The sequence below is a fragment of the Montipora capricornis genome, chromosome 2 (assembly GCF_036669925.1).
Source record: "Montipora capricornis isolate CH-2021 chromosome 2, ASM3666992v2, whole genome shotgun sequence".
NCBI lineage: Eukaryota > Metazoa > Cnidaria > Anthozoa > Scleractinia > Acroporidae > Montipora > Montipora capricornis.
In genome coordinates this window covers 63,619,467-63,631,966 of record NC_090884.1, presented here as the reverse complement: position 1 = coordinate 63,631,966, position 12,500 = coordinate 63,619,467, and the positions used below count along the sequence as shown (strand labels likewise).

General features: G+C 38.5%; 2 protein-coding genes across 2 annotated transcripts in view; one reads left to right on the top strand and one right to left on the bottom strand.

Moving 5' to 3' along the window:
* The window catches only part of LOC138031147 (uncharacterized), a 317,245-nt gene that overhangs the window by 251,906 nt on the left and 52,839 nt on the right, over positions 1-12,500 (top strand). The gene's annotated exons all lie outside the window — the stretch shown is intronic.
* The window catches only part of LOC138030797 (uncharacterized), a 34,476-nt gene that overhangs the window by 17,424 nt on the left and 4,552 nt on the right, over positions 1-12,500 (bottom strand). The window contains exons 2-4 of the mRNA XM_068878673.1: positions 10,432-11,301; positions 9,158-9,454; positions 3,864-4,172 (exon numbers count right to left, since the gene is read on the bottom strand). Of these exons, the coding sequence (XP_068734774.1) occupies positions 3,864-4,172; positions 9,158-9,454; positions 10,432-11,301 (1,476 nt within the window). The remainder of the gene's footprint in view (positions 1-3,863; positions 4,173-9,157; positions 9,455-10,431; positions 11,302-12,500) is intronic.

Here is a 12,500-nt window from a genome sequence, read left to right as displayed (position 1 = left end):
GTTTGCTGTGAACCATATATTAGAGCCTTTCAGTACAAGGTCCTTAACTCTATATTATATACTAATACCAAATTATACAAGATAGGATTTGCCACAGACGACAACTGTTCCTTTTGTAAGTCTCATCCCGAAACCCTCAGCCACTTCTTTTTCGACTGTTTATACTCGCACACTTTTTGGAAAGAGTTTGAATTTTATTTTCATTCTATCTCAAAAGAACATGTTTCCCTTACTTTAAAAGATGTCATAATAGGAATTGTAGATTCAAAACGCCCCTTGCTGAACTATTTGTTACTGATAGCTAAGTTATACCTGTGGGACTGCAGAAGGCCAAGCATGTTACCAGAAATAATTGGCCTAAAGCATAAGATTAAAAATAAGTTTGAAACTGAAAAATACGTTAATAATAAAAATAATACCTTAGATAAATTTAAACGTAAATGGACAATTAACTGTAATTTGTTGCTTAATATATAATATTTCTTTCTTGTAGGAATCATATTGTGTCATGGTTTAGGAAGTCATTGTAATTTGATTAGTAGGATTGTAATGTGATTAGGTATTGTGTAAGTAAAAGAAAAAGGAAACACTAAAAAAAAATAAAATAAAAAAAAAAAATAATAATAATAATAATAGGCCAGCAGAGAGGAGCGAAATCAGGGTGTTTTGGTACGATGGATAACTTGCTAATCGATAGAGCAGTAATGCTGGATTGCCAGAGAGGCAAACGGAACTTAAGCATGGCATGGATTGACGTGCGCAAGGCTTACGACTCCGTCGACCATGATTGGCTATGCGCAATGACTGACGTGCACAGGCTTCCCATCTGGCTGGGTAAGGTCATACGCAAGTTGTGTGCGAGCTGGAATACTAAAGTAGTAGCTACAACAAGGCAAGGGCGAGAGACTTCCAGAAAAATAAGGTTCATGAAGGGGCTACCCCAGGGGGACGCTTTGTGTCCTAGATTGTTTACACTGTGCCTGAACCCAGTAGCGTGGCGCCTGCGGGCAACGGAGGGATACCGGTTATCCAAGCCTGTAGGAGTCAAAGTCACCGATCTCCTGTATATCGACGACCTGAAGGTCTTTGCTGCATCCAAGAGCAAGCTGAACCGAGTGCTGAAGGAAACTAGAGGAGCGATGCAGGATATTGGCCTTCACTGGAATCAGAAAAAGTGCTCAGTGGTACACGTGAAGAGAGGATCCCAAGTGTTAGACGAGTCTGGTATGAGGATGGACGAGACAACTACCATCACGGCTCTTGGGGAGGGAAAATACTACAAGTTCCTGGGGGTTCTGGAGAACGTTCGGCAAGATGAACGGCTGGCTTTAGCGTGTGCAGCTAAAGAGTATCTACGCAGGATATCTATTATATGGTCCAGCCCCCTGTCTGATTGTAACCGTGTACAGGCAACTAATCAGTATGCACTCCCGGTGCTGCGGTACTTAATGTGGACACAACATTGGTCTCTATCAGAGTTAAGAGGTGTGGACAGAGCAGCTCGGAAGATCATAGTTGAGAACGGTGGCAAGCACCCAGCTAGCCTAACTTCTTTGTTATATCTACCGAGGGAGAAAGGGGGTAGAGGCCTGCAATCAGTCAAACACGAGTATAAGATCACTAAAATCAAATCGCTACTGAAATTGTTTCAGAATTCGGACCAGACTGTGGGAGCAGTTAGAGAATTTGAAGAACACGCCATGGCATCAGGTCACCAGTCGCTTGTAAAGGAAGCAGCCAAGTACGCTGAAGAACTTAACATCACATTTCAGCTTGATATCCTAAATCCCGTGTGTGTTACAACGGAGGGAAAGGTGGTGACTGCAGCTAGAGCTGGGAATCTGCTGAAGGAATCTCAAGAGATGCAGCTCTTGGAGATCGCTAAAGAAAAAGGTGGCAAGGAAAGTTATTCTGTATCAGATGGGACGATGATAGCCTAAGCATAACCAGCTGCTTTGCATGGCTAAAAGGTTGGGCTACATGCCCTACACATAACATCGCGGGAATGTATGAGCTATATGAGCAGTTGTTACCTACGAAGCTCTACACAAAGGAAAAGAGGCAAACCTCCACCGACGGTGAAGTCCTATGCAGGTTATGTGGGAAGGTAGCTGAGAGCGTTGGAAAGAGTTTGAAGTTTGGAAAGAGTTGGAAAGAGTTTGAATGAGAGTATAAAACTGAATAATTTTCTAAATAGGCTTTTAGTAGAGATAATGATATCATCATATTTTTGCGCAGGTTTTACAGAGTATAGAATTTAATAATATTCTGAATTGTCTCTCTAAGTGGAGAGATTCATATCATTATGTATATTAGAATTGTACTAGGTTCCGTACGTAATTTTTTTACTTCTAATTGTAGCTTCTCAAGTGGTGTAGGTTACGTTATGCGCCCTATACTACTCATAATGTGGACAGCATTCCAAAGTTTTATACTGCGAGATAATAATAATAATAATTTTGTTTCAAATTTTTAAAGAAGAGGATATTACTTTTGGCAAATTTGATGTTAGAAAAGATTTGGTCTTGATTAATCACATTAAGTTTCATAACTATTTCTGGAAATGTCAGAATGGTATGCCATCATTTTAAAAAGTGGAGAAAGTCAATCAGTGCCCGTTCTGACAAGCGGTATTGTATTCTTCAGTGTTATTGTAATTCAAATGTTAGGCCAGTACACACTAATTAGATAATGCTAATTTTTAATAGCTCGGCTTCTTTATGAGTGTGAATGGACTTCGTTTTTCTCATTATGTCACAGTTTTCATATGTATATATAAGTTGTAGTTTTTCAGTTTGGTTTTTACTTTTCTTTGTCTCATAGACATTATTGTAAATCTAAAACAAAGAAAAGTAAAAAAACAAGCTAGTTTGAAAAATTTTCAGCCAAGGAAAATTTTCAACTACAATAATTATACCGTATTTACTTGTGAATAAGTTGACTCCCCATTTTCAAGGCCCAAAAACTGATTTTTCTTTATTTCTAGCTAAAAAGCTGAAATTCACATCCATCATCAATAGAGTTTTCCTAAAAGTTAATTTCATACTTGTGAGAATAATTGCAGTTACAGTGGATGAAAAAGAAACTACTTTTAGGTGAAGTTTGCCAGCTCTTGTAACCTTATATTTATTATAACATGCATGACACGAGTATTTCAGTTTACTTGAGGAAGATTTTGACTACCTTTTTATGTGAGCCAAGTTGAAAATTTAATCTTCCTATTTGACATTAACCTTTCTCTTAGCGTTGACAAAGAAAGGAGATTTGGTAGACAAAAAGAACACCAAAGAGTTTTGAAAAATGGCTCGTAAAATAACCTGCCATGTTGGAAAACGTTTGCCACATTACTAAACTACACATACTGAGATTGCTTGGATTCAGACGATTAGATGAAGTGAAGCAAACATCAGTCTGTTTTACTATAAAATGCCCGACCTACAAAGTTACAGATACTACCATAGTCTAAAGAGGCATGTCCAGAGGTTTATATTTAACCCACTTACATTTTATTACTTTAAACTTTCCTGTTGTCAACGAAATGCCCAACCAATGTCATCAAAGACAAACTCAAGTTGAACTGAAGTTGGTTTTATGGAGATTTTTATGAGCAATTGTTATGCTAATTATCTGATATTTCTAGGGCTTCCCAACTGGCTCTATCAGTATGACTCGAGTATAAGTATAGGGCAATTTTTTGGGCTGATTTTTAGGTCATAAAAAATTTGTAATAAAAAAAATCAGCCACACTGCCCGTGGATTGAACTAAAGAATAAAGTAATTTAAAGAAACATCTAAACTTCATTTCGTGTTTACTACCAAACCTTTTTTTGGTACCATTTCATGCTGACAAACATGACACTCACCTTCAACAAATGGTCTTAGGATCTTCAAAACATCCTTTCTCTTTAAATCGTTTTGAATCACTTCATAAAAGGTCCCAATTGTCAAGCGTGGTTTCTTGGTGTAGAGGTACTCCATGAGATCTTGGGTAGACTGCCCATATTCAATCTCTTTTAAGCGTACACGAGAGACTCCTAACTCTAGGCCCAGATGAAACCAGTACTTATTAACATTGGATGTCTGATCCAAAAGGGTAGCCACATCAGCAACTGCATTGAAGTTATTAGGACTGGCAATGAATTCACTTAACTCCTGTGAAGAATTTGCAGCATCTGCAGACCATTAATGATTAAAACTTGTCAGTAAAAGCTTATTTAAGGTCTGAAAACAATAATCAGTGTCATTAATTACATCTTAATGCCTTTGATGGTGAATTTGCAAAGAGGCTAGTCCACAGAACTAGTGCAAAACAATGTGAAAGCATTCAAATGAGGTCATTTCAGTTCATTTGATTTGAGTTGATTTTATTGTCTTCCTAATTAACAGAGCACTAGTGCTTGTCTATAAAAACCTTGAGACTAAAGTGCTACTATAATCAAGAAAACCACTTCCTTTTTCCCCTCAATTTTGAAAGTGTGTTTGCTTAACACCTGGCTGGCAAATTGTTGAGCTTTAATTTTTATCCAAAGGCTGCATGTTTACTTTGAGTGGAGGTTTTGGATTTCATGGTCCACCATTGCTCACATTCAAAACTGGCCAATGGGACCTCAAGGGTTGGATCTAGGGAAAAGTGACATCATTTAGTCACTACTTTCAAATTTCAGCATGTAAATGCATCTTATTATATATGCAAAACAATAGTTTGGAGTGTGAAAGCCTAAAACCCCTGTGCTGCATAATAATTCAGTTGGGTACACATGCTTTGCACAGCGTTGAAAACTAAAATTTATTAACACTCACTATCTCGGCAAGTGACCTTCAAATCTCACTCACCGAGATCAGTTTTCATTTGCCCAGTCTTCTCTGTTACAAAAAAACTGCCCTCTTCTCTCTCCCACAAATTATAAAATATACAACCATTTATGTTTCATACATTAGGCCTCTTTTTTGGGGTGGAGTTTTGCCCTGTGACAATGGGTTGCAAGGAAGTGGGCTGCACTTTTCTTGAGATAAGAAAATGATTCTGGTTCAGCTTTAGCTTGAGTACCCATCAATAAATTTACTTGAGGTGACAACATACTGCATTTTCAACACTTTTCTGTTCTCAGTGGACCACAGACAAATTATACCTTTTCCACCATATTTTACAACCATGTCCGGCCAACTTGCCACTTTGATGAAATTTTCCTTGCCCGTGTCTTCTTGTATTTCAGAGGAGGAGTGGTATTCCTATCACTAGCAGTATTCTTATCACTACACATTTTTGATACAGGAAGAAGATATTTCCACATTTGGACAAGACCACTTTTAAAACTCATTGAATATAGAGTCAACCTCAAGAAAAGTACATGTCGGTAATAGTGGTGTGAAATGTCCATTGACTCCCTGCACGAGTCAGTGTATTTTATGACCAGAGGTATTACTTTGCACAAGTAGGTAAGTACTTTATGTATACAACAATCATGTAACAATCACTCAAACGGAAGTCATTTTTTCTTCTTACGAACCAACTTTGTTGGAGATTTCAGAGTTGTTAGCTACATTTACATTCATAACATGCAAGATCCTAAATAAGGACATTTTTCAAGTGACACATAAAATAAATAAATCTAAATAAATATTATGAAAAATGACAGTACACATATATAAATAATTAAAATCAGTTCACCCATTCATTAGGGCAGAGCCAAGAGCTCTTTTAAAAGAGTAAATTGAGTTTGATTGTAAAATGTCCACATGCAAACTGTTCCTGACCAATCTCTAATCGTTCTGAACTTGTACTCATCACATGTTGCCTGAAGTGTCAGTAAACTTAAGTGGGTGTGGAGTGGCGGGTCCGTTGGAGTTGCTGATGCTGGACACATGGTTGGAACAGTAACTTTAACTTCATTAAGTGTTTTGTAGAGCATGCATAGCCTTGCTATTCGCCTCCTGTGCTGTAGTGTTGGCCACTGTAAACTGTCTGGTCACAAAACGAGCAGCCCATCTCTGGACTTGCTCTATCATGTCTATTTGATATTTTCTGTAGGGGTCCCATGATGCACAAGCATATTCTAATGTGGGTCCAACCAGTGAAATATATGCCTGAGCCTTGATTCTCTCTGGGCAAGAGTGAAGATTTCTTTTGATGAATCCTAGTGTCTTATTGGCTTTGTTCTTCACAATGTCATTTAAAACATGCATTTTCCAATTAAGAGTTTCAGTGACGGTAATCCCTTGGTATGCCTGGTGGTATATTGATGGGCAACGGGCTTTTTTGATCGGTAAATACACAGCACATACACTGTTAGAGGGATGGAAATTCATTTGCCAGATTTGAGACCAAGCTGTGAGTTGGCCCAGGTCACTCTGTAAACTTTGTGCTTCAGCTTGGCTGTGTATTATTGCATACAGGAGGGTGTCAATTCAGCAAATAATTTTAAGTGTGATGAGATCTTGCTACCCATATAATTTACATACAGTAGGAAGCACAGTGGTCCAAGAACCATTCCTTGGGGGACTCCTGATAGAACTTAAGCTTCAGCACTGGAACAGCCCTTGAGGACCACTTTTTGGGTTCTATTTATTAGCGACACCTGCACCCAGTCCAAAGTTTGACCACGAATACCATAATAGTCGAGCTTGAGAAGCAAGCGCTTTTGCGCAACATTGTCAAATGCCTTTGAGAAATCTAACATCAACAGGTTTGTTTGAATCCTGTAGGTTAGTGATTGGGCTAGATGCTTGAGGGTATTTATCAGTTGAGTCTCACATGAGCGATGCTGACTAAAACCATGCTGGTAATCAACTAAGATGCTCTTCAAGGTGAGCCATGACGTTGTGAAATATTATGTGCTCCTGGATTTTGCAAGGGATTGATGTTAATGACACTGAGTGATAGTTTGCTGCATCCACCTGTAAAGTGAAAATTAAAGTCATCTACAATCTCCAACATTTTCTCATTGATAACCTTTGCATTTGGAGCCATTCTCCCAGTTAATATCTGGGAGGATGAAGTCGCCAGCAAGAATTACGTGACTGCCTCCAATTCCAGCCAGTTCCCTGAGGTTGCAAATTGAAAGTCCTACCTGGTCCATGATATCAACAGTAGAGCCAGGCTGGCAATAAAAAGGTCCAAACAAAATTTCATCATTTGAGTGTGAAAGCTTAGCCCTTACCAATCTTGCAATCTGGTGGTGACAAGCGTTCCACTAAGATGATGTTACTGTGGACTGCGATTAAGACCCCGGTTTGGTGGGGGGTTAGGTGCAGGTTAAAATATTTCGCTGCTGTTAATTGAGCCATCAAGGTGAGATTCACAGCCTAGGATGACATCAGGTTTATAGGTAGACCTACAAACTGATGAAGTTGTAAATGCTGGTTATGATTAACCCTTTAAGCCCCGAGGGGTTCCCCATTGACGAGTAAAATTGTCTGGCGTTAGACAGAGTAAAATCTATAAGTGCCATTTGGCACTATCGGGGCTGAAAGGGTTAATAACACGTACTGCACAAGTTCATATGCACACCCATATTTGATCATGTCTGTGATGTGAACGATCTGGAAAGCTCTCAGGAGGTTGAATTAGGCTTTCATGAGGACGGCTGTCATAAAGTGGCTCTGGATCTGTAGTTGAGTCACTATCTAAAGAGGTCTGCTTCCTATACAAAAATTTGGTTTTATCAACGGAGTTGATAATGTAAATTATGCTTCCTATGCCTACAAGGCGAGTTGAAGTACAAGTGTCTCTGCACCTGGTCATGTGGCGTAAAAGTTAATTCAGAAGTAATTAATCCACTTATGGGAGAAAAACGATTTGGAGAATCGATAAAAGCAAATGACTCAAGCAAAGAGCTAGAGAAGTTCGGCAGGTCACAGTTGTCCCAAACCCGGATACAAGATGAATTTGCCAGTGCTTCGTAGCCAAGTACATCCATGTTCATACAGCGAATATGGTACCAAGCATCCAAGTATCACATGTGTCACACTGAATTCCTCTTTGGTTGGATTTCCCTGGTTTGGTGCATATCCCGCAGGGGAATAGGCAAGGACCTGAATTTAGTTGTACATCGCCGCACATTAGCAGAAGCCACAGGAAAACTTGCACCCGAAGCTTGCATTTGAGAGAGCTACGTCCAGTACTTACCGGCATATAACCTTCGTTCCACAAGGACCCTGAACTCGAGTTAGAGTCACACTGTGCTTTTTGACACGTGAAATGGCTGTCTGAAAGGACCAATTTTATCAGGGCCGCATAAGTTGTTAACTTAAAGGTAAACGGGATTTTCATAGGGATCTCCAGTCAAGCAATGTGAAAGGAAAACGATAAAAGGCACAGCATTTAGCGGAGCTAGAAAACTCACATCTGCCAGATTGAAGAGCCGCTATTGCTCGTAGGCAGAGTACTTATTTGAAAGCAGAAAGTGAAGTTACCGTCTTGAATATATGAAAATCATACTCACCAAACCAGGCGAGTGATTCTTGATTAGCATCTGCCAAAACAGTTCTGACACTCACCTGGCAAGCGGTGGAGCATTTATTTCCAACCTTGATTGCATTTTTAAAATAGCGAGTCTTTTATGTCATTTTTCCTTGATCCAGCTCTCTCAAGATTTTAAAGTTAGTACTGGCACACCATTAAATTAGAAAATTCCAGTTTAAATAAACAGGTGTCTTTTTAAAATCAAGGCTTAAAACTTGGGTAATGTAGCATTTAGTTGACACAGTTTTGAAATCCAAACAGAGAAATAAGAATTGATTTTTTGGTCCTAGTTGCACTTTAACGTTGACATTTAAATTGCACTAATTACATGTAAACCACTTTAAAACACCTGGTACATGTAGAACCTGAGTAACACCCAAAAACATGGTGGGTAACAATGGGTTCTGTAGATGAAAATTAAGTTTACCATTGCTAGTATTGTAAAGTTGGTTTTATACTTTTTGCGAACATGGCTTGTGCAGAAAACAACCCAGTTGGCATAATTAACCTATAAAAAGGATATCTGATTGATTGACAGCCCTGTAATGACAAGCAAGCATGGGAAGGAGCTTGTAACAAGCTGTTTACCATATTCAGGCACACATAAGTCACACTTTGGTAAACTCTGATCCAATTTGATTATAACTCAACTTTGTCTAAATTGCTGAATTATCATTGACCATTAACACAGTGTACCTGGAAAAACATCTGTAATTATTTTCTTAACATCATTTCTCTTCATTCTTGTCAATGCATCCATTAAGTCCTTTACTGTTTTATCCTCTTCATGTTCTGCAGTCAGCACTTCAAACAACATCATAGTATACCTCTTTTCACTACTTAGTTTGCACTTGAGACGCACCTCCAGAGGTGCAGCTATTTCCTTTGTACAGGCCAAATGTTCCCAGCTTTTAATAGCACGATTTGGTGTGCGATCCAGACGAACGGCTAACTTTTCCAGGAGAAATTTGTCACCAAGAATCTTTTCTGAAACTAACAAATTATCCCGTGAAAATATATCAAAAACAGTCATAACTGACCAGACACCTGACTTTGTGGAAGATAATTGTGTTACTGATTAATTTCAGTTAATTTCAGTATCACAATCTTCCCATAGGCTGATACATGTACAAGCCAGGGATGAAGCTTCTGTCAATGGTGCATGTTTTTCACAATTGACCCCTGGCCAGCAAATTAACCATAAATCACTCAGCTTAGAACCTTATAATATTGTCAAGTCCCTATGTTTTTGATTGAACAAAACAAAAGTTAACTCAACAAACTGCAACAGAATTGAGGAAAAAAGTTGCTCTTATAAAACTCATTAATATTTTATGATGGTAAAACAAAAGAATGTTTTATCAATCAATATCTGTATATCTGACACACATTTCTCTTCGCATATTCATTTCCAACTCCTTGATAAAGCGTCACAAGGCTGCCTAAAGGTCGGAAGTTTAACTTTTTATCGCTAGTTTTTACATTTCTATGTTTCTCAAAATCATTATAATTTATTAATTAGATTTCTCTTCATTTACATAAATGTTTCATTCGATTTTCCCTGTTGAAATGTGTACAAAATTAATGCTAAGATTTAATAAGTCGTGTACAATATTTGCATCAGATCTGTATCACATTTACAAGCTCTAAGCTTTACCTCGAGTTTGTACATACAGATCTGCCACTCATATTGTAAATATTACCTATAAGATGTCAAGCCAACTGGGAACTGGTCGAAATGTTGAGTCTTGCAAAAAAAAGATTGTTACCCTAACATTGTCCTCATAGTATTTGCTGAGACATAATGTTAAATGGGAAGTCTGGCTGGTTTAGGCTGCTTTGGATGTGAAAGGGTTAAAAAAAATGCAGTTGACTTCAGCTCAGGCTAACTTCAGGTACATATACCTCTCTTATGACTGTATGTACATTGTATGACCGATGAAAAAAGTGGTATTATAATCTTAACTTACCAAAAAAGTTGTCATAAGTATTGACAGTTGCCTCATTTTGCGATGCCTCCGCATTATTTTGTTCTTCTTGGATTGGATGGGCAGATAAACTTTCCAGACTGTTGTCATTCTCATTTCTGGACACTCCTGACAGGTCTTCCATCTCAGGATTAGGGGGATCCCTGGTATTTATGGCAGGTTGGTTTATCGGCGACGCTTGATTTGAGGCTGCAAGTTCACTTGATGATACTTCACTATTCTCAGGATTTTGAGATAGAGATCTGGAAGAAGTATCAGAAACACTTTGGGTATTGCATGGTGATCCTTGTTGTTGATCAGCGACTTCAACGTCAATTTGAGGCATATGAGTTGGTAAGTTGGTACATGTGGAGGCGGCAGTGCTTGGCCCTGATGAGTAACCGTAGTCTGTAACACCACTTGAAGAGGTAACAATGTTTTTGGAATTTTGAGCATCAGAATCACCTAAGTGACTTTTGGATGCTCTTAAGCCAGGTGGTGTAAACAAATTTGCAGATGCAGCATTATTTACAGGAATTTGAGACCCAGTCGATTCTACTGGTGTAGCATTGGCGCCACTGATATCGGTGGCTACACTTTTGTTCTTTTTCATGGTTTTCATCTCTGGTGATTCACTTGAACTTGGACACCCAACAACTAAAGAGCAATCAGGGGAACCTGGATGGTCTGGACTAAGGGACATCATTGGCTGCCCTTTAGTTGGTTTGGAAGATCCATTTGAGTTGTCATATTGTTGTTTCTGTGATTTTTCATCTTGAGGTCCTGACTTCAAACTGCCTGCTTCCTCTGTTTCATCACGTGTGGAATTTCCCAGAGCATTCTCATTCTTGTCGTCACGTCTTGTTTTACCCCCTAAAATAAACACACAAGTAAATCTATGATGCTGGTGCACCTATGTCTTTGTAGCCATTGTTATGAGGTGGTCACATAACGAACCTTCCTGATGAAAATCAAGGATTTTCACATAATTTTTACTACAGTTTCAAATTTCGTAAGGAGAGATTTCTTGTTTAAACCCATTGACTCCTAGTAGTGGGACTTAACATACTTTACTCTGTCTAACTCCAGACGATGGGGGGGTGGTTCAGGAGTCAATAGGGACATAATTTCTTAGTGAATGACTGTATAGATGTTAACTATTAAAGTGGTACTACGACCAAAAAAACAATTCCTTTTTTCCTTTGGATTTCAAATCTATGTTAACTAAACACTAAGTGACCCAAGTCTTAAGTTCTGATTCTAAAAAGACACCTGTTTATTTTAAGTGGAATTTTCTTATTTAGTGGTCCGCCATTACTTAATACAAAATCTTGAGAGAGCTCGGCCGAGGAGAAAACGACGTCAAAGACTCACTGATTTAAGAATGCAATGCGTGCGTACGCGGCTGAAGTAATATGCAGCACGAGAGTTTCGGCCTTTCAGATTTTTAAACCCGTGTTTTACATATGTAATAAATTGCGTTTACACGTTGAAATTTTAAGCTAGTGAGTAAATGACGTCATTTTCTCTAGATCCAACCCTCTGAGGTCCAATCGGCCAGTTTTGAACGTGAGTAATGGCGGACCGTGAAATCCAAAACTTACACTCAAAATAAACAGCCTTTGGATAAAACTCAAAGCTCAAAATTTTGCCAGTTAGGTGTTAAGCAAACATGCTTTCAAAATCTGAAGAAAGAAAAGGAAATGATTTTTTGATCATAGTACCACTTTAACCCTTTAAACATTGAACTGGCCCCCATTGACCAGTAAAATTGACTGGTGTTAGTGTAAAAGATATTATTGTCACTCTTGGGAGGGAAAGGTGAAAAAAGCTTAGGTTTTTCCTTTTTTTTAAAGATAATCTGGATATAATAGTATTTCATATCAAAAAAAAGTATGTATACTAGGGGGGTGTTAACATGAGACTGGGACGAACTCAGACCATTATGAACTTGTACCGGTATGAAAGATTTGCAGCCGTTTACGTGAAAGCGGGACAAAATGCTTGGTGCCTGGCCTCTACGACTTTTCAACTTAAGATAAAAGAGGCTATTCATATTCAAAGAGAACAAC